A 23,135-nucleotide genomic window follows, 5' to 3' on the forward strand; every position below is an offset into this window, starting at 1 on the left:
CATTGCGTGGTTATCTCTGATTCATTGCAGTAGCAGACACAATGTCTAGAGCTAGACTTTTTTGTATTGTCTTGAAAGAGAAGTAATTGCTAGGTTTAAGATGTAGAAGTGTTTGTTTTATGACTTCCAGCATCTGCAAATATGAGAGATGTATTTCTCACAGGGGGATATTAAAATTATGTTCGTTTCTGACAAAGGGGTTTAGCTTGGGAACTGAAGTCTGGTGACAAAAAGTGATGTCACCCAAGCTAACCCAGTAGTAATATTTGATATTAAAGAACTCTCTCGGACTTTGCATTTTGTATTTTGCCTTTGATCTAACAACATCAGCTGGAAACATCCACTTGCATCTCCACTTGCCTTTGCTGTAAGTAAGTTTTTTAGGGCATAGTAGCTATTTTAGATTCAGATAGGAATATAGTAAGTTGTAGCTTAGATGTTTTCTTTGACTGCCCTGCAATGTTTTAAATATTTCCTGTGATTTTGAACTCTGATGTAACTGATTACTTGCTGAGTAATGTTTTGTTCTTTTATTATTTAATATATTTAAACCTTTTAATTGTGGCTTGTCTGTTTAGAGATATTTAAGCTCTTAGCGTACTTGCATATCTGTTTAGTGACACTGTACACGCCACTCCTAAATGGCCTTGCCCTTGGTCAGACTACCATTTGGATTAATAGTAACATTACACAGTAGGACTGGACACGCTTTGCTAAGGGCCTTAAAGTAGCTAAGAGTTGGCCGGTGGCAGTGAAAACTACCTAATAGTCTGGGCAGAAGGAGGCATAGCTAGTAAACCTGTGCCAGCCTTTCCCGTGTGAGTGTTTGTATATAAATCAAATCTCAAGGAGTGTGTGTGCCAGCTACCTGGGCAGGCACATTTATCACTGGTTGGACAGAGAGGGTACTGGAGATCTTGGTTTGGCCTCAGCTGAGATCTCAACCCTGTAGCTGTGCCAGTGGGGAGTTTTATTGGGGATCTGGAGAAAGAGGAAGAAACCAGGCCCAGACTGATTTCTGTGTGCTCTTAAGGGAAATTGTACTTTACTGTGTGTGTACTTGTCATCCTTCCAGTGTGTACATTCCCCACTGTTACCAGTGGTGAGGATTGAGGCTCCTTGATTGTTGGTCCAGTGCGGAGGTGTTACAATGTGTAATATATATAAATGGCACAAAAATGTTAATGTTTTTTTCTTTTGTTTGCCAATGTTTTGAGTGCTAAACTGCAGCCAGGTATGCTGAAATTGATTACAGGCCTAATTACACTGATACAGTATGTGAACAAGCAAGGGGGAAGGCACCCATTTTTGCCAGCAGTGCAGGCTGACCATTATGGTGTGGGGTACAGCTGGGACTTTGCAGGCAAGCTGCATCTCCTCACCTCAGAATTTTTGTGGTTAGTCTGAGCAGATCCTTGATAAACAACTGAGTGTGGAAGTTGTACCTGAAGGTATTTTAAGGGCTCTCTCAAAGGTACTACTGCTTGTATATTTGTCTGCCTAAGAGAAAAATCACTTCAAACCTTTTATGCCTGGTTCTTCAGTCTAAATGTCCAGGCAGAAGACACCTTCAGTTTACAATTTACAGAGCCAGTCTGTTGTATGCCTACCTTCCTTTAGCTGTGACACCATAAGTATTATAAAAGATAAGAGCAGATGGGCAAGAATTCTACTGATCACCCCACAGAGGCCACAGCAGCTGTGGTTCTCCATTGTTATCTATTTGAAGTGACAAGGAATGGTAATTCTACCTCAGAACAGCATGCTTCCAATTCAAGAGAGGAATTTAGGTGCACTGAAAACTTGGGAGCCTAAAGCTTACAACATGGAGCCTTTCAACCTGATATCATTTAATGACGCACTGTCAGACGAGACTGTAGAGGTCTTGCACAAAGTCAGGTGACCTAGCATTAGACTATCTCTTAATATCTCCAAACAGAATAGAATTGATATACTGTTAAGAGCTGTAGCCTGAAAAATAGTGGTATGAATTTCAATAGCAGACACTTAACTGAAATTTCAGATCCATTGAGATACGTTGTAGCTATCCGCCATTGCAGTTTGCATGGCTGTTAAACCCCCAGTGACCTTTGCAGTACCTTGTGAAGCAGTTCTTGAAAGGGGTAGTTCATTTGAAAACACTTGAGGCTGGTGCCCCCCCCCCCCTTATACTCCAGAAGCTTACATTGGCCTTCTTTAAGCTCGGTGCTTTTGTACCCCTTAAGTTCCTTTCCTGGAAGACTCTTCTTAATAGCAGTGCCCTCTACTGGTGTGTCAGAATTTCTGTCACATGCAAGAAGTCTTGTACTGTGCTATTTTCGTAGGACCAAGCCTTCAATTATGCCAAAGTAACTCTGGCATCAGTCATCTTCTGAACATCCAGTGGTTAACTCACTACATTGCCAGAACAAAGGACATTCTGCAGATGTACCAGGTCTTCCTGTCCTTCATGCCAGGAAAAATTTGATTAGTCTGCAAGTAGACCCTATCCAAATGGTTCGCCATCTGTGTTGTCTTCTGCTCTGAATCCAATAGCAAACCAGTAGGGGTGCTGATTAAAGCGCACTTTACCAAAGCATTGGCCTTAACTGCAGCATTTTTTTCAAAAACACTTCAGGTCAGGGAATTTGTGAGGCAGGTATGTTGACCTGTCTACATTTGTTCTAAACTTTACAAAGTGGACATGCAGTCTACAAGCATAGTGTGTTCTGTCATTAAAAGCCTGCAGGGCATACATATTCCTTTTGAAGTCTGTATTCTTTTATGAGTAAGGAATACTACTGCAGTGGTGATCCACGTGATGAATGTAATACAGTTACATGAGCAAGTAGCCTTAACAGTAGACGTTACAGAAGATTTCCCTAGCTTTATTTGTAGGATGTGGGTAGTGACTTCTCCAGGGATTGGGGCCCATTAGTTCTTCATGGGATTTTACCCATGCCATTTTCCAGTTATCCTTCTTTGTCAAGGACTTCACAGCCCAAGATTGATGGGTGCTGTTTTGCAGTCCTCGATAGGGCACACTTTTATAAAAACTTTTCTGTCAAAAAGGAGCTGAAAGATGGTGCGACTGGCCTTCTCCTTGTATGCTAGATGTTTACCTCGCATCAGCCAAATATGAGCTACGCTCAAGAGGACATAGAGGAAAGCTCTGGAGGTCATTCCATAAGGTCAGACTTTCAGCTTTGATAAGGGACAGTAGTACTGCAGTGGTACTATCCTACTCGAACATCTGCTGTTGTGGTGAATTGTGCTCACAGCTGTGCTTTCCTCCTGCAACTGCACTTTATCATCTCTAGCCATGTTGCATATGAGTATGTACTGCAGACTTTACTGTCCAAGTGTGTCAGCACTTTATCAGTCTAGATAACCCTAATTTAGATGTGCAAAAAATGTGATGTTCTTCGTCTCCCATTGCTGCAGTCCTTACATATGGGTATTCCGCTGTCCACAATCGGCCCGAATACCAAAGGGCTAGAACCGGCGTCGGTCATCGGCGCCCGAGACTGACGTCAGTACGTGCCAGTACAAATGCGCATGACCGACGCCATAACCTCAGTCTTTCTTGCCGCGTGGTCCTAAGCAGAAGCAGCATTTGCAAGTGCCGTTCGGCGTTCTGGAATTGTCTGTTTTCGAGTTTCAGACCGGAGACCAAGTTGGGCTAAGTACCCCGTTGGGGACACTTTTTTGTCTTTTTCTTGCCTCAGTATTGACGGATGTCAGAAAAAGTTAATAACTGTATTTCTTGTGGGAAACAGATTCCTCATAGGGATTACCATTCACTCTGCATTCCTTGTTTGGGGCCTGAGCACGACGTTGTTGGGTGTCGCTTTTGTGCTACTTTTAACAAGCGTACTATTAAACGTCGGTTGGACTGTGCTAGGCTGGTGTTTGGTAAACGTTGTAATTACAACATGCCGTCGGATTCTCCGACGACTGGTTCTTCTAAGAAACGCAAAGAAAAGTCTTTGCGGTCCAAACAGGATGAGTCGTCCACTCCGGACGCCGGTTCTGTAGAACCACTGGCTACTTCAGCGGCTCCTTCTGAAAGTTTACCTGAGTCTCAAGGGGAGCCTTTGTTACTACAGGAAGTGGTTTCTCCTGTGTTAGGCCAGGCTGAGGGTGCTTCTCTGATGTCAGTGTTTCCCTCCCCTCATACGGTAGTTAGGCCTCCTCCTCAAAGCAAAGCCCATTCTAAGTCTAAGTCTGCCCCTGCTGGTGCTAGTCCCCAGGGTCCAGCTCCTAGGAAGCACATGTTAAAGATGGCTGAAGATTTGATTACTTTAATTAGGGGTTCTATGCCCCCCCCCTGCGAAGAGGCCCAGGGTAGAGACAGAGTTGGAGGGTTTGGTTCAGTCTTCCAATGAGTCAGATTCCTCTGTAGAAGAACTTCAGGATTTCCCTCCCTATTCTGATTCGGAGGCTGAGGACACTACTCCCTCTGCGTCCCCTCCAGAAGATTTTTCTTTCTCTGAGACTTTGCATTCCATGAGGGAACATTTCAAATGGGAGGGCCAGGATTATTCTGATTCTCGTAAAGGCTAAGAGAATTCTTGTTTTGCCTCAGCATAGGCCTTTGGCTATTCCCCTGTACTGGATGTTGTTCAGGATGTATTTTCTGAGGCTGCCCTTAACCGAGATTCTCTGCCTCCTGCCCGGTTAAACCAGATAGATACTACAGGGTTCGGAAGCTCACAAGTACTTATATAAGAGTCCTAGGGCTGATCCAGAAACTATTACTCAAGGCCCCAAAGGTGTTAGGGCTTCTGTGGTTAGGAATCCAGTTCCTCTGGACAAGGATGCTAGGGCCCTGGATAGGTGGGGTAAAAACTGTATACCTCTTCTACTTTGGCTATGAGAGCTTTAAATTGTCAGTTTCATATGCTCAGGTATCAAAATTATTTGCTGGGCCAATTGAAATGTAAAGTAGATGCTTTAGCTGAAGGTATTGAATGTAAGGAGCTTCAGGATTTAGTGCATGCTTCAGACCAAGTTGGTAAGCATTCTTTGCAGTGTGGTTTTGATGCTTTACAGGCTTCTTCCAGGGTGGCTGCTACTAGTTCAGTTGTTCGCAGGCATGCCTGGCTTAAAGATCAGACCTTGTCAGAGCATGTTAAGGCTCGAATTATGGATGCTCCTCTACAATCTGATGTTCTTTTTGGTCCTCCAGTGGAATCAGTTTTGAAAAAAATGGAGGAAAAAGCTAAGTCTATGCAGACAGTTAAGGACTTTTTACAGGTTCAGCCCCCTAAGTTCAGTAGGAATTGGCCTGCTAAGGGATGGTCTTTCCCCTCTTCGGATTATCAATCTAGGGGCAGGTCGAGGCGAGGTAGAGGTAGGGCTTCCTCTCAGGGCCCTGTTACTTCTAGGTCTTTGAGTTCTTCTACCCCTTCTGCTGGGGAGGGCAGGGGTCAGTCCTTTCGGAAACAGACCCAATGACCTTTGTCTTCGGCTGCCAGACTCTGCCTTGCTGGCAGCTCCTCTAGGAGGAAAACTGGGACTTTTCAAAAGGAATTGGCATTTGGTTACCCAAGACAAATGGGTATTGGACATAATAAATCGAGGCTACCAATTTTATTTTCACACATTCCCTCCTTTCAAAGGTATGCCGGATGTGCCTCATCAGCAAAGACTGGAAGCACAGGCACAAATTTCTTCTCTGCTTCAGTTGGGAGCAATACAGGAAGTACCTTCTGCAGAAAGAGGCACAGGGTTTGATTCCCGTCTTTTCTTAGTGCCAAAGAAAGGAAATACTTGGAGGCCAATTCTGGATTTGTCCATTCTAAACACCTTTCTGGAAATTCCAAAATTCAAGATGTTAACACTGCAACAGCTGTTACCTATGCTGGGCAAAGATCACCGGATGGTGACTCTGGATCTCAGAGGCCTATCTTCACATTCCTATCGGGCCCAGTTGCAGAAAATTCCTGAGATTTCGGAATGGGAATTTGCATTATCAGTTCTCTGCATTGCCCTTTGGCTTGTCTACTGCACCCAGGGTATTCACGAAAGTCCTGGCTCCAGTAATAGCTTTTCTCAGACTAACAGGAATTCAGATTTATCCTTATCTGGACGACTGTTTGATTCTGGCTCAAGGCAAGCACGAACTTCTTCAACATCTGCAGTATGTAATGACAGTTTTAAGTTGCCTAGGGTATTCTGTGAACGAAATAAAGTCCAGTCTAGTACCCTCACAAGAGATGTGTTTTCTGGGTGTAAGACTGAATACAGCTGCTCAGATGGCATTTCTTACCCCGGACAAACAAAGAAATCTTCACCTATACTTCCGACAGCTATCAGTAATGTCCAGGCTGACTGCAAGGACAGTCCTTCAAGCCTTTGGGTTCATGGCATCTTGCATTCTAGTACTTCCCAATGCCAAACTGCATATGAGGAAGCTACAATGGTATCTCAAAAGCGTTTGGACTCAACACAGCCACGATTTGGACACTGTCATTCGGATTCTACCTTGCATTCAGAAAGAATTTCTGTGGTGGGCTCAGGAATGTCACCTAAACAAGGGGCTCTCTGTGACCCAACCAGAGGCAAGTCCGATATTGATGACAGACGCCTCGAAGTCAGCCTGGGGAGCTCATTTCAGAGGAAAATGGATTCAAGACCTTTGGCCCCCAGAGCTACTTCACTTGCATATCAACATGAAAGAGATGCTGGCAGTTCAATTTGCTTTGGAAGGATTCAAGAGCCTACTTCAACCAGGACTGGTGTTGATTCGAACAGACAACACAACTGTCATGTGGTACATCAACAAGCAGGGGGGAACTCATTCTTACCCTCTTTGCAGACAAGCAATGCTGTTATGGGAAACTGCTTTGAATCTGCACATCATTCTTCGGGCACAGTTTCTGCCAGGAGCACAAAATTCGTTAGCAGATGTTCTGAGCAGACAGATTGTGGATCCTCACGAATGGAAATTGGACCCTCAGGTATTTCTTCAGTTGACCAGGGCTTGGGGAACTCCAGACATAGATCTGTTCGCTTCTCCTCTGAATTTCCAACTGCCACTGTTTTGCACAAGGCTGTTTCATCCAAAAGCCTGGAAAATAGATGCACTATCCTTCAGCTGGAGCAACCTTCACGTGTATGCTTTTCCTCCTTTGCCTCCTCTTCCAAAGGTGCTGTTGAAAGTCAGGAGGGACAAACCTTGCATGATCCTTATAGCACCGGATTGGCCTCGTCAGCATTGGTACCCTCTGTTGAGGAGCTTAATTCATGGAACACCTTGGCCATTACCTCAGATTCCTCACTTATTGTCTCAGGAAAACAATCATTTTCTCAATGTCAGGGTGCAATCCCTACACCTGACAGCCTGGCGCATTCTGCTTTAGAGAAGGAGGGCCTTCAGCTCCCTCAAGTTTTGGATGTTATTTTGGAAGCCAGGCGTCCTAGTACTCAAAGTTTATGCTGATAAATGGAAGAGATTTTTTCTTTGGAGTTCAGCTAAAGGCTTTGATGTCAAATTGCCTAATTTGAGTTGTACATTGCAATATTTGACTATTTTATTGGACAAGGGTTTGTCCTTCTCTTCTGTAAAAGTGCATGCTGCAGCTATTTCTGCTCACTATGATTGTGACCCTCCTTTATTTTCACATCCATTGGTTAAACAGTTTCTTAGAGGGGCAAAGAATATAAGACCTCCACGGAGGGCTCCTACTCCTACCTGGGATCTTAGTTTTGTTTTGGAAAAGCTGACTCTGCCTCCTTTTGAACCTGCAGCTACAGCTGAATTGAAGTTGTTGTCTTGGAAGACTGCTTTTTTATTGGCTGTTACTTCTGCTAGAAGGGTATCTGAATTACAGGCCCTCATGGCAGTGGAACCTTTTCTGATTTTTCACAAGGACAGAGTTTCCTTACGTACTAATCCTACTTTTCTGCCTAAAGTGATTTCTAATGTGGCATTGAACCAATCTATACATTTGCCTACTTTTTATGCTGACCCCAAAATGAAGGGGAAAAAGTTTTGCATTCTTTGGATGTACATAGGCAGTTAAGGTATTATTTGTTCAGAACCAAAGAGTTCAGAAGATTTCAACAATTATTTGTTTCTTTGCTTTGACTTCACGAGGGAAAGCTGTCTCGAAACAAACTATTTCCAAGTGGATTGGCCATTGTATTGCTTTTTGTTACTCTCATCATGGAAAGGAGGTTCCAGTTGGGATCAGGCCTCATTCTACTAGGGCTACGCCACCTCTACTTTTTTGAGAGGGGTAGCTACTAAAGACATTCTAGAGGCAGCTACTTGGAGTTCTGTACATACCTTTACAAAGCATTATCATTTACCTCTTTATTCTAGGTCTAGGGCTGGGTTTGCCACTGCAATCTTACAGGGCATGTTGGCAGCTCCTACTGCTATTTAGTTGGCCAGCCTCCCTTTTTTCCATTGCTCTGGGATTCTACCCATATGTAAGGACTGCAGCAATGGGAGACTAAGAACATAGTACAGTTTTGTACCTACCATAAATGTAGATGTTCGAGGATCTCCATTGCTGCAGTCCAATTTTCCCTCCCTCCTTCCCCCCTTTTCTTTTTAGGTTGGGGTTTGGGTGGTGTTTTTTGCATTCTGACGTCTGAGGCAAGAAAGACTGAGGTTATGGCGTCGGTCATGCGCATTTGTACTGGCACGTACTGACGTCAGTCTCGGGCGCCGATGACCGACGCCGGTTCTAGCCCTTTGGTATTTGGGCCGATTGTGGACAGCGGAATACCCATATGTAAGGACTGCAGCAATGGAGATCCGCGAACATCTACATTTATGGTAGGTACAAAACTGTACTTTTTTGTAGATGTTGGAACCCACATTTGTACTGTGTTGTAAATCTTCTCCATTAATTTCCTTCCTGTGGTGGAAACCTAAATCTTTATTTGCAAGTGGTTTGGTATCTTGGAATGTTGTTCAAAGTGGAGTTTATCCTGGGTATCATTTGTAATAAAGGCTGTTGTGTGTGACTTGCATTTTCAAAGCCTTTTTTTTTTTCCTTCTAATTTCACTTGATGGTCATTGCAGTCCATGTGGAGAGAAGAAACCTATGATCTGAAGTAAGTCTTTGTTCATTAGTTACTAATAGGACCTCATTCCATCCTCTGAACCGATACGGCCATTTCCAAGCTTGCACCAGCCAAAAACTCTCAGCTAAGACCTAACCATAATACCCCTCTCCTAGTTACTCCAGATCTCGTTTGCTGCGTTCCTAGTCAGATGTGCTAGCCATCTCTCTCAAAGCGAAGTAGAAAATTTATTTTTAAGACTGTTTCTCTTCAAAATTGTTTATTTTTTAGTCGTTAGCCTTTTCTTACTGTCGCCTATAGCCTAATCCTATTCCCTACCCTTTACCTTGGCAATTTAGTTTCTACCACTATTGATACTGTCCCTCTCTCCTGCATTTGACAGGCCCTTCCTTACCACTTGGGGTATTTTTTAAATACCATCATTGATATTCTCTCCCTTATTTTGTTTTTTCTATAGGATAGCCTTGTTGCCTTACTATGTCAGAGAAAGCTAACTTGGGGTTTAAACAGTGCGACGTGTGGATGTAAAAGGCGTAACTCGGATACACATGCTCGTGTCTACTGTTTGGGCGTGGATCATATTAAAGCGGACTGTGACATTTGTGCTAGTTTTAGTAATCGTAGACTAGCAGAATGTAAAAATAAACTTTATTTTAAAAGGTTTACTCAAGACCCCTTTTTCGGAGGCTCTGTCTGGGTCAAACGAAGTCGCTCTGTTCCAGCATCTCTGTCTGTTATAGAACAGAATCAGTCAGTACTTCGCCGGCACCCTCGGCACATACCTCTTCGGCACCAGGCTCTGTGTCCTCTCTCTCTGTGCCATCCATGATATCCACCCCCTATTTCGGTTCTAACCTCTGCACCACTGACTTCGGTGCCGTCCTTGGATCTGACATTGGCTCCGATGACTGTACCTACTTCGGCACCTTCCCCGGCCACGGTGCCAACAGTTTCTTCGGCTCCATCGGCTCCAAAACTGAATTCCTGCAAAGGACAAGATACTTTCCAACTTGAGACCCTTTTTTGGGGCAGAGGTTTATCCCCTTTCTAGAAAGACCTGATTCTCCTTCAGCAGCCTCCTTTAGATCCACTAGCAGTTTTTCTGAACTAGATCTAGTGCGGGTTGTGGACTAGCTTCTGGCAGCTAGGGGATTGCCCATTCCAGCTAGTCCTTCCATCCTTCTTGACTCTGAATCTTTCACTACATCTTCCCGTTTATCCTCCTCCGGCCTCTACCCAAATCCCGGTACCGATGTCCACTCTGGTGCATACTGTCTCTGCTCCGATAGCAGTGTTTCCCCTGTCGGCACAGACCACCATTGCTGCATCAGCTCCAGTGGAGCCGATGCTCTCAGAGCAGTGCTTGGATCGTCCGTACCTTGGTACCTAGCCTGGCGCCTATTTTCTCTCTGGCACGGTCTGTTCACGGCTCCCAGTTCTCAGAGTCCTCACCTGGAGGTGGGCTCCTCAGGATGGGGTGTGACCCTGGTTCTGGGCTCCCATCTCTCCTCTGGTGGGCCTGCTGTCCAGGTGATTGAGAGGGTCCTTCACTCCGAAGGCTTGCAGTCAGCACCAATGACATCAGTATAAGAACCCCCCCCCCCCCCAGCATGCACCTTTCCCAACCCTCTATTTCGGGACCCCTGGCACAGGAGTCACATGAACCCCCTTTGAAGGGAACCCCTTCTCCGGAGTCATCAGAAGATCCCACTGGGGAGCCACCCTGGAAGAAACTAAGCAAGAGGAAGCACCTTGATTCCACGGAGGAATCTATCACTGAAGACGTTGATTGTGATGAGGGGGAAGGGTCCCTATGGTCTCTCCCCCAGACGACATCTCATTCGGAGACATTCTCGAAATCCTCAAGCAGCGGGGAGACGAAGTCCTAATCCTTCTGAGGAATCGCTGTTCTTGCAGGATTTCTGTGCCCGGCCATCTACTTCCTGGTGACCTTACCGGCAGATGATCTTGTTAACCCCTTGTGCAGCGTGCCTGCAAGGCCTCTGACAATGTAGAACCTGTCCCCCGGAGGCCAGACAGAATTTTATCTACACCTGAAGACCAGCCCCACTGGTCCAAGCAATTGACAGTTGATTCTATGGTCATGGCGGCTGCCACCAAGAGGGAACTGGCAGAATAGTTCCACTGTCCATCCTCCAAACAAGGAGTCCTGGACCATGGACAGACTAGGGAAGTGGACCTATGTTTCAGCGACCTTCGCAATTTGGTCGCTGAACTATGACACACTTTCCTTGCCTTCAAAGAGACCTAATCTCCGGAATGTCTTCCTCTTTGGTGGGGGTACTGCCTGATGAGGTGTGTGATACTGTTGCCTTGCAGCTAGCTACCCTTGAATCCGTTTGGAACTCCTCTATGCGTTTGATATCTCACACCACCGAGGGGGCAGCTTGAGCTGCCGCATCAGGCATTGTCATGAGATATAATGCTTAGATGCAGTTGTGACCCTTCGCAGACCCCTTTAAATCTTCCTTCGTCAATGCACCTTTCGACAAATCTGTACTTTTTGGACCCAAAGTACGACACACAATTGCACGTAGTGAGAAAGATTGAAAGACCTTGTCTGCTGTGGGCATACACTTTTCCAACCCCCAGAGGTCCTATTCCAGGAACCAGAAAGGAGGAAAAATGTGGCTCATGAAATCCCAAAGATCTTTTCGTGACACTCGTGGTGAACAATCCCCCTGGAGAAGAGGGGGCAACTCATATGGAAGACTTCCCTTTGGCGTAGAGGGGGTCCGCGTAACCAGGGCGCTAGAGATTTTCTCCGGCAGATCCTACCAGCGCTCCTTAGTAGCAGCCAGATTGCTTTCCTCTGGAAGCAGTCGGGGGGGGGGGTCATTTTTCTCTGCATCTACCAGCCTGGCATCTTAATACCTATGTTTGGGTGCAGAGAATATACAGAGGCTACCAAATACCATTCGATTTTAACTCCCAAGACCAGTCAAATGAATCCCTGATGTACCACCCAATCAGAGGGAATTAGCAGCCTCAGAAATAGAAAAGCTGCTAAGAAAGAGAGTCATCCAACCAGTCCCACCATACCAGACATGATCTGGGTTTTACTCAGTTCTTTTTAGTGCCAAAAAAGACAGGGAGTGAAGACCAATCCTGGATCTCAACCTATTGAACAAATTTATCAAACCTCAAAAATTACAGATGGTCACAGTACAGTCCATTCTTCCCTTCCTAGGGAGGGACAACTGGATGTGCGCTTTAGACCTCCAGGATGCGTACTACCACATAAAGATGGATCACTGCTCCAGGAGGTTTCTCAGCTTCCGGCTGAGAGCCAATCACTACCAATTCAGGGCACTGACATTTGATCTCTCGACAGACCCCCCCCCCCCCCAAATGTATGGCAGTTGTGGTAGCTAATTTTCGACAACAAATATTCCAGGTGTTTCCCTATCTCGACGATTGGCTCCTTACTGCTCCGACCAGGAATCTCCTAATCCACACCCTCTCTTACACTCATGGTCTCGCTCTCCGCTTGTGGATTACAATCAACAGAGAAATCTCAAATGTCCGTAACAGACACTGGAATTTATTGGAGCGGTCTTTGACACAACATCCTGTCAAGCTTCTCCCCCCTCTCAGGCTTTTGAAAATAATGCATCAAATCCAAGACCACCTTCCTCAGACTTATGTACCAGCACATTTAATACTGCAACTCTTAGGCTCCATGGCGGTTGCCATTACGTTAGTACCAATGGCGAGACTGCACATGGGAATCCTGCAATGGCTCCTTTCCGCACAATGGTCGTTGCTAACTCACCCACTCGACCACATAAGTCTTACAAACCTTTGCAAGGAAGAAATGCTATGGTGGATGAAGCCACAAATGAATCTTTGGTGTCTACCGTTCTGTCTTCCCCAGCCCATGGCCACACTGACCACGGACGCTTCCATGTTAGGGTGGGGGGACATTTCCAGGGAAAGACTGTCCAAGGCACCTGGTCCCCCATGGAGGCCAATTTGCACATAAATGTCCTGGAACTGAGGGCAGTTCTGTTAGCATTACAAGCGTTCCATGCATCCCTACCTTTTGGGGCCATTGCAATTCAGTCAGACATGTCAGTATATCAACAAGCAAGGTGGAACCAGGTCTTACCCTCTTGTGTTGGGAAGCCATGAGGATTTGGCACTGGGCAATAGCTTCCAACCGCATTCTTATAGCAGCGCACATTCCCAGGAGTTCCAACCTTATTGCTGACGATCTGAGCAGGAACATCCTGATGCCTCACGAGTGGTCCCTCAACCCTGTAACAGTGGATCGGATCTTCCAACGCTGTGGCAAACCTTGCTGCGACCCGTTTTCTTCCCCCTAAACTACAAATGCAGAAGCTATTTTGCCCCGATACCCCCTCAGGGGTAGCCACCGAGGGATGCTGTAATGCATGATTGGCCCCCAGGTCGTCTTTATGCCTTTCCCCCATTTCCCCTCATCCCAAAATTTCTCCAGAAAGCTCAGAGGTTGAGAAGCAAAGCGATTCTCATTGCCTCCTACTGGCCCCATCAAGTCTGGTTCCTGTTTCTATGGCCTCATCTGATTCACAGCCCGTGGATCCTGGATCATTCCCAAGACCTGTTATCTCGTCCTCGGACTGATTCATCTGAACCTGCATAGTCTCAAGCTCACAGCTTGGTTCTTCCACTTCCAGTGATTGCCAGGCTGCCTGACATCCCATCTCCTGTTCATGAAATTCTTCTGGCTTCACACAAACCTTCCACCAGGAAAGTTTATTCTAGTAAATGGACTAGGTTTTCTATTTGGGCCAAAGATCAGAACTTAGACCCTTTCTCTATACCTATTCAAAAGGTCATACAATACCCGACTACTCTTTTACATGCAGGAGCTTCAGCATTGACTATCACTGTACATTTAGCAGCTCTCCGGTTTTCATAATGGACTTGATAATTCTTTAGTTATGTCACACTGCCTATGCAAGATCTTTTTGAAAAGAGTATTGCACGTTAAACCTCCGGTCAAGCCTCCCTTAGAATCCTGGGACTTGACTTTGGTACTTCACTCTCACAGGTCCTCCTTTCGAGTCCTTTGATTCATGCGATTTAAAATTTTTGTCATGGAAAACCTTACTTCTAGAAGCACTTACCTCAGCGGCGAGAAGAGTATCCGAGCTGCAGGAGACCTTTACTTGATCTTCCACATGGCTAGGGTGTCCCTTCGTACTGATCCTCCTTTCTTGCCCAAGGTCATTTCTCATTTTTCCATTGACCAATCTGTTGACCTGCCTGTTTTCTTCCCTCAGCATTCTAATAGAGGGGAATTTTACACACCCTTGATGTGCATCGGCAGCTTCGTTATTTGGACAGGACTAAATCTTTCAGGAAAACAGATCAATTGTTTGTGGCCTTTGCAGGACCCAGATTGGGTAAACCTGTTTCCAAAGTGACTTTATCCTCCTGGCTTAGAAACGTCATTACCTTTATCTACCAACAGAATAAGCTGCCTTACCTTCCAGAATAAAGGCTCACTCTACCAGATGTATGGCTACTTCTGTAGCATTCCATTCCAGAGCCTCCATGGATGATATCTGCACAGCAGCCACTTGGGCAAAACCTCATACCTTTATCTCTCATTACAAATTGGATTTGGCCTCCAGGGGACAAGCATTTTTTGGTTCTATGGTGCCCTGGCATATACTTTAGGACCACTCAAGTAGCTGGGGACTCTGGCATAGTAGTAGTTAATGAACAAAGATTTACAACATCGGATAAGTTGTCTTACCATAACGTTCCATCTGTGTTGTAGATACAGGAGTGAGGAGTGTTACAGGTTCATTGTTCATTACTCCCCCCTCCCCCCTGGACTCCTGGTGGACTTTAGGAACTCCTGGTTAGAGTATTTGCTCAGACAGCGCATTCTACTATTTTTTTCTATTACTACGTCCATTACCTAGGGGTGGGCAAACTTAATCTGGAGTATCTAGGGGAGGGGCATTATGGGTAGGTCTTGGCTGAGAGTTTTTGGCTGACGTAAGCTTGGAAATGGCCATATCTGTTCTGAGGACAGAACCAAGGTCCTATTAGTAATGAATGAACAAAGATCTACAACACAGATGGAACGTTATGGTAAGACATAACTTCTTTTTTGCTTTTTTTGTTACGGAACAACTTTTAGTACTGAAATTAGTAATGTAGCTGAAGATCTTCAGCCATCTGTGCACCAGGTGTTCAAAGTATCCTGCAAGGCCAACTAAATTGGTTGCATTACAGTGAATATGATTGCATTAGTTGGTTATAAAAGATCACTTGAGCAGGCAGTGTTAATCAGTACAAAAATTCTGGTTAAAAACTTTAGGATAGTTAAGAGATTAACACTGTAGAAAAAAAATGCAGCAACTTAAATCTTATAGGTGTAGATCTACATCAGTTTCTAGTGCGGTCAACTGATGAAGTGGAGAGTTTCTAGGTTATGGTGTAAACATTCCAAGTTAGACAGCAAAGCTAAGGGTAGTGGAGTCGAGCCCGGCTGTCCTTTAGGAAACTTCGAGTGTGTCACTCCATGATACACCCCTGATGAAAGAACGAGGCTACCACTGAGGAATTCAGGACTGGGGGGGGGGGGGGGGTCAGAGAGCATGAACATTGACTGTGAATGTACGTGGTATCTTACACTCATACATTGTAATATGCTGCATGCATTATGGATTTCCGCTCCTCCTCTTTGGTTTGGGAAGACAATGCCATAAACAGAAAATCTTGGCCTAGCTTTCAGAAGAGGCTACCGTTGTCTTTCATCTACTTCATGCCTTTTTGAAGAATACAATGAGACTGGCAAGAATAATCTCCTATATGGAGAGGACTCTAGGGTCAGGATTTGGAGAGATGGTAGTGGCCAATAGCAATGATGTCTTGTACAAATTTGTGTTTGCGAGGTCATAGTCTAGCAGTTTCAGAACAGTAAGCAAAAACACCTCTGATTTGATCATCTGTGGTATGTTAATACGCATACTTAACTGTAAACAGTGTGTTTTATAGTTAATTGTGTATCCAAAGGTTGATATGGTATTAAACTATAATTTCTTTGTACAAGCAGTCCTGAATTGAAAGTATTTGTACAGTGTAACATTGCTGTGTCAATGCATAAGGAGATAGATGGGCTTCTGTGCATGTCGTACCTCTTAGCTGTACAGATTTTGCCTCATTTTTTTGTCCATTTTAAATAAAATTTGTAGTTTTCTGGCAAATCATTGAAGATTGCGGTTAGCAAATGACAGACATTTGAGTTTGACTTCATACCCTTCAGAAAATTCATGCTAATGGAAAACCTGTTTTATCAATTTCTAAGTTTGTAAGTGCAGTATTTAAAAATTGTCCCTATTTTGGGGCCTTTGTCCCACTTTTATTTATGGTTTTGTCCAGATTTCTTGCTCTAAAAGGTTGAGAGGTATGATGCATATAGTCCCAAAGCAGCAGTTATTTTATGAGTAGACCTGCAACATTACCTCATACTTTAAGAAAGTTGTCAGTAATGGAAAATGCTAACTGTTTTCACTTTCCACATTATAGGTGCTTTGAAGCCACCTTGTACAAAGTGTGTGCTTTGTGTCAAACAGAACCTTTCAGGAGTTCATTGTCATCACTGTGAGCGATCTGTCTGCCCTAGCTGTCAGCGCCAATGTGGACTGTGTGGAAATCTCTTCTGCTTCCAGTGCTGTTCTGTGAAGTAAGTTCCAGATAGAGTTGGATTAATCAATATTTGGTACTATGTAAATGAAACTTGTAAAAGGAGGAATTCTGTTGCCTGTTAATATTCATTTGGAATAATTTGTTGCTAGTGTTACCCTTCTGTTGAGGATTTTTGGATGATTTCCATTTTTATGTGGCAGAATACATAACCATGCCATCATTCTGAAGTCCATCAGTACCATCCAAAGTGACCACCCAGAGCTATGATTAGTATCCTTTTCTGTTTTGTATATTTATTGTATTGTACTGTTATTGCTTGATCAGGTCTGTGACTTTGAAAGCTTGCCAAGTCCGTGACATTCCTAAGAGTGGTTACTAACAACTGTTTGGAGCCAACAGGTTCCAGTGAAGGGTTTCCATCTTCAGTTTCTTTTTACCTTGGGTCATCCCATAGCATGGTTGGGTTAACATTTTGTGCCTCCTTTAAAAAAATTTTTGCAAAGGACGTGAAACTTGAAGTTTTAAAGTTTAAGCTTCTGTGTTTAGAGAGAGGCAGCCACCCCTGCAAGTAAACTTCCACACAAGTGAGGAGGGTTGTCCCAGTGTCTAAAGATATAGATACAAAACTGCCTGCAAAAAGTTCTGCAGGTAGATAATCACAGCACTTGTGTTACTGTTAGCCTTGTGAGGCTTTGATAGCCATAGTTTTATTGAGGCACACATTTGTCAGCCCTCAGCACAGACCTCTTCCAATATATTCCCTTTTGTACTTGTCCCTAATGAGTCTGATAGTGGGATACCAGTATACCAGTTTTTCATGCCTTTCAAGAAGTTAGTGTTGCATCACAGGTGGGTGTTTAGCGGGAAGATGGAAGCAGGTCAGTCCTTTTAAACTGCAGTCAATAGGACTAGCTCCATTAATAAATATTTCACTTATGCTCACCTCAGCCTCTCTAAGCCTTTGACTGTAAGGGGTACACCAAAGAAAATGTGGTCTAGCAGAGAAATCCATGTCCCATCCCATCCTTCTACCATCCAGCAAACCTACGTCTGGTGCAACTTCTCAGTCAGACAACTAGAGAACCTTAGACTCTCATAGAGGTGAAGCTGATGGTTTTGCCTACCCTTCCAAGATTATCTTACCAGTTGGTTGTGACTCTAAAGATGGCAAATCTTTGTCTTCAGATCCCCCCCCCCCCAAATACTGTACCCCCTCACGAAACATTAACTGTAATGTAGAAGCATTTCAGATGGTTTGGGGGGGGGTGAAGTTATGTTTGGATCTTGTAAGGGGTTCATAGGTTCATACTAGGCTATCTGCCCTAGGGCATTTATAAGCCTAGCCCAGAGTTTTGTGACTTTCGCCACCCCTTTAGTTTGAAAGATACTATGCCCATTATTTAGCTGTGCCTCTGTCAAGCAGTGACACTGAGGTGATCCCTGGGGTATACCTGCGATCTCCCATCCATTGGTCAAGATTTCTCTTGAACAAAGCCAGCGAGGTGCTCTGCCTCACATGTACCGGGATTTTGTTCCACAGCATAGGGAGTCTCTGGGTGATGAATCTGTCCCTCCAGCACGTCCTATTTATGACAGTGTCAAGGTTCAAGTCTCGTGCTCTTGTAGATCGGATGGATTTAGATTTTTTGAGGTGAAGCATGTTCATTAATTCTGTGTTGGACATGGCCTTGTATGTCAGGCACAGGTCACCTCTGAGCAGGCGGTAAGCGACTGAGTAGAGCTGGAGCTCCTTCAGTCGGGCAGCATAGGACATATTTTTGAGACCCTTTATCCTTTTGGTGAGGAACTTTTGGGGCCTTTCCAATTGCTGCAGGTGTCGGGTCAGATACATTCCAAATGGGGCGTTATACTCAATCATCGGTCTGATGAGTGAGTACAGGGGGATGATGACCTCCCTTGACCTAGATGTGAATCCCTTCATGATCAGGTGGGCAATGTAGAAGGTCTTCCTAACTACTTTGGCAACGTGGGTGTCAAATGAGAGGTTACTGTCAACCTGGGTCCCCAGATTCCTGATAACCTCTTCTGTGCTTAGTGGATTGCCACCTATATGGTAGCTGGGGGTAACCTTGTTTTTCCCGAAGGGTATGACTATGCATTTTTTAGCGTTTAACTTTAGGCCATGGCTTTGGCACCAGTTATCCGTTTCTATGAGACCCTTCTGAAGGATATCGGTGTCTGATGTGTTTTCAACTATGGCGCCCAGTTTGCAGTCATCTGCAAACTTTGTCAGCCATAATCCTCCTGTGCTTGCCTGTACTTCTGAAAAGTAAATGCTGAACAAGAGTGGGCCCAGGACCGAGCCCTGAGGGACACCGCCAGACAGGCTTGGAATCAGACATGGCGCCAGCAACTCTGACCCTGTGGGTTCTGTCACTTAGCCAGTTTGCAACCCATCTTGTGACGTATGGGTTTACATTTAAGCTGGTGAGTTTTTCTATGATGCCCGAGTGGGGTATTGTGTCGAATGCCTTTGCCAGATCAAGGTAGGCTGTGTGGACTGCCTTGCCCTCATCAATGGCCTTGTTGTCTTTCAATTTATTGGAAATTGAACCAAAAACATACATTTATAATCCTTCAGTTATGCAGGCATTTGGGACTGGCTTTGAGAGTACCTCACTAGAGCCTGGCACATCACTACAGTCACCCCGGGAATATTGAACTGTTTTACTAGGAGAAAGAGAAATTCAAATATGTTTACAAAAATCTGGCTGGCGATTTTGCTGTCACTTCTTTATAGGAGATGTGGTGAGAAGAACAAAGCTGGTGCTTGCTGATAATACTTTACCTAATCAAGTTGATGGTGTAGAGTGATGAAGCCCTGACTACACCTGCGATTTCTCAGCCTGAACAGCATCCCAGGAACTGAAGGGGCCAGCAGGGGGAGGAGAGTGAAGTGGCTAACACCAGCTTTACCTCTCCTGGGAGTGGGATAGGGGGGAGGTGGTGTGATCCAACATGCAAGGCACCTCATTTGATGGATGTCCATGTGCAGGGTCCTGTGCAAGGACTGGACTAGCAGTGCCTCACACTGTCACCAGAATCGGCATGTGTGGAAGCTTCAGAGGACCAACATTGTCCGTGGTACATCAACACCTTTTGGGGACTGCGGGTAGGGCTTAATTAAAAATCTTTGGCTTTAAAGATGGTCTGTTGTGACTGTCTCTTACATATGTCAGAAGGATGGATTGGTTGAGTCATGGGAGGGGCTTATGCTTGGTAGGCAGTTGGTAGCAATGGGTTAAAAAAAATACTCAAGCAAAAAGTCACACAGATTCAGCAAGAATTCTATACATATGCCACTGTATGTATTATGGTCATTAATTGCTAAATGTACCTGCACCAGTATAAAGGAGACCTTAAACTGGTGGAGGATATCTGGTACTACCTTAAATATCACCATGCTAAACTCTTGCAGACAGTCTTCAGGCTTGCATATAATTAAACCTGGCTGAGACAGTTGGCATCTGCTCTAGGACAACTGCCTCAGGCTCTGTCATCAAATGGCATGCATGGCTGAGGATATAGACCCCTGCCTGAGAATGTCAAATGTCTGTTGCTAAATGCTCCCCTATGCAAAGATGTATGTTGGGCCTTCATCACTAGCAAGTATTCAGGAAGCTAGAGGAGAAAGGTAAAATTAATCTAGATACTAGAACAAGGTTTCACTATTGTATACTCAAATACAGTAGGAATTTTCTTGCCAAACGGTAACAGTTGATATGTAGTCCAATCTCACCTACATTCTTATCCGTAGGTTCGGAGCCGAATGTAGTCTCCGACTCTGTTATACTTTAGCTCGAAGTCTTTCAATTGGCTGGGCTAAGATGGTATCCCATGCTGCACTGCTCTCTATCCCCAGATCTCATTTGCCACTCATGTAGCTCTGACATGGTCTCGCTCTTTTCTTTATAGCAGAGAAGTTTTTTGCAAAAAAAAAAAAGCTCTTTTCATAGCTATTTGTGTGTGTATCTTGAACTGTGTTGTGGAAAAGTTGTTTTTCTCTTTTAGCGTGTTCTTGTGGTATCCCACTAGCTGTTTCCAACGACCTAGGCCCGTTTCAGTTAGAGGACCTAGTCTGTCTCCTTGTGTGCTAACTTCTTCCCCTTGGGCTAAAACCGTTTAAATTAGAGGAATTAGTCCTCCCTCTTGTACTTGTGTTCTAGGACCGTTTTAGTTAGAGGTCTTTGTGGTGTACTGTTTTTGTTCTGTTGCCACGCTTGTGGCTGACTGTTGGTCTGGTTGTTGAGTTAGTTACTCAGTTTTGTGGTGACTGTCTAAAAATACTAAGGAGCATAAGCCCTCGGGCTTTAAGAAGTGCACCAAGTGTAGTTATAAGAGGTCTATCATTGATGGACACTGTGTGTGTGTACTGTCTGGGAGCGATTCACCTCCAGGAAATCATGTAGCTTTTGTCATGCTTTTAACCCGCGTGTTCTTCAGGAAAGGAAGAACAAATTGATTTTGAAGGGGCTTCTGAAACCCTCCTTCGAGGAGGGTTTGGAGAGTGCTTCCAGCTTTAAGTCTTCTCTATCAAAAGTTAAACCTTCCAAGGCTAAAAAGCGATCCCCGGCTCCATCAGTATCCTCGGTGCCGCCAGAGAAAACCGATAAATCTTCAATGACATCCTCGGCTCCATTGTCCTCTGGGCCGCAGGAAGTGTCATTGTCTATGGTACCTGCTTCGGCTCCTATTTTCTCTGAGCCTGTTCAGAGCCGGTCGCCTAGCATTAGGCCGGTATCTCCTCCTCACAGGTCTCCTTCAGAGAGGAGGTCTCCATCTCCTTCACTATCCACCAAATCTTCCAGGACCTTATCGGGTGTGGACGTCAATAGAGTGGTGCAGAGACTACTTCAGTCACCGGTACTGGCTAAATTTTTGGCTCCGACCCAGTCTGCTCCGGAGCCGGTCCTTCTGCCTACATAGATACTTCCGAGCGCATCTCAGCTTTCGGAGCCGGAGTGCTCGGCTCCGTTTGATGTCCCTAGGTCGGTTCTGACAGCCCCTCCTGACTTATTGGTTCCGACGTCGGCTCCGACCCCATCGGCGCTGTCCACGGGGTTTAGGACTCAGGATTCCTCGGTCGGACTCGAGGGAGAGGCTTCGGGACATCTCTCGGCTCCTAGTCTCCCTCTCGGTGCTTCGGCACAGGGAAGCCTGACTCCTGTCTCTGCTTCGGACCTGGTCCCTTCTGATCCAAGGTCTTCCATGGCTGGTTGATCTTCAGACCCGGGAGGACCAGCTTTCGAGGCCATACGGAGCGCGCTGGCCAGGTTGTTAGTGGCATCATACTGTTCGGTCACTCTGTCCCCTACAGCACCGGTGCAGGTCTCTGATCGCCCTCTATCTCTTGACAACGGAGCCCCAAGGCCTCAGGGTACCCCCACGAGTGGTCCCCATATTTGAGGGCCCCTCAAAAGTTTTTGCCTGAGGAGCCACCCAGAAAGAGAACATGCAAGAGGAAGCACATAATTCCCAAGATGAGTCTCTCACGTCGATACCGACCTCGAATCGAAGGGGTCCCCAAAGTCATCCTCTGAGGATGTTTCTTTCTCTGACATCCTAGGGATTTTGAAGCAAAAGGTGACTGGCCATCCAAAGCCCCCTCCGAAGAGGAGTCTGTGTTCCTGAAAGCCTTTGGTGCTCAGCCCTCCGCCTCCTGGGTGTCTCCACCCTTCGAGCTTCTGGATCTGGTTTGTCGAATGGTGTGGAAAACCCCTGACTCTGTGGAACCCAGTCCCCAGGAGACCCAATACATTTTTGTCTGCCCCTTCTGATGAGGAATTTCTATCCAAGGGAGTCCCTGTGGATGCCATGGTGGTGGCAGCAGCCACCAAGAAAGGAATTGGCTGAGACTTCTTCCACCGTCCATCCCCCTAACAAGGAGTCTAGGAATATGGACCAGTACGGGAAGCGTACGTTTTCTTCAGCAGCCTTTACTTTGCAGTCACTGAATTACTTACCACACTTTACACGGCTCCAGAGAGATCTCCAAAAGGAGCTTGGAGATGCTGTTAACGGGTAACGTTTCTGAGGCGGTGGCTCAAAGTCAACACTCAGATGTCTACCCTCAGTTCTATTGTGAACTCCTCCATGAGGCTGATTTCTCACGCAGCCAAGGGAACAAGTTGGGCAGCAAGTTCAGGAGTCGCTCTTAGGAGACATGCCTGTATGCGCCTTTGTCATTTTGCAGAGGCCTTCAAGTCTACATTCACCGATGCCCTGTTTGATGGTTCCTCTTTATTCGGAAGCAAGGTGAAAGACACTCTCACTAGGTGCAAGCAAGAGGGAAAACCTCTGTCTGCCATAGGAGTCCATTTTTCCCTTGCCTCTAGGCCTTATCCCAAGGCCCAGAGGGGTGGGAAGATGTGGTTCAAGAAATCAGAGGTTTTTCCCAATGCACAAGGTGAGTCCCC

At 45.4% G+C, this 23,135-nt stretch overlaps 1 protein-coding gene across 1 annotated transcript in view; it reads left to right on the top strand.

Moving 5' to 3' along the window:
* The window catches only part of LOC122805476 (apoptosis regulatory protein Siva-like), a 65,391-nt gene that overhangs the window by 20,639 nt on the left and 21,617 nt on the right, over window positions 1-23,135 (top strand). The window contains exon 3 of the mRNA XM_044075661.1: window positions 16,579-16,735. Within this exon, the coding sequence (XP_043931596.1) occupies window positions 16,579-16,735 (157 nt within the window). The remainder of the gene's footprint in view (window positions 1-16,578; window positions 16,736-23,135) is intronic.

This window comes from Protopterus annectens, chromosome 6.part1 (assembly GCF_019279795.1).
Source record: "Protopterus annectens isolate FY-2018-M chromosome 6.part1, PAN1.0, whole genome shotgun sequence".
NCBI lineage: Eukaryota > Metazoa > Chordata > Ceratodontiformes > Protopteridae > Protopterus > Protopterus annectens.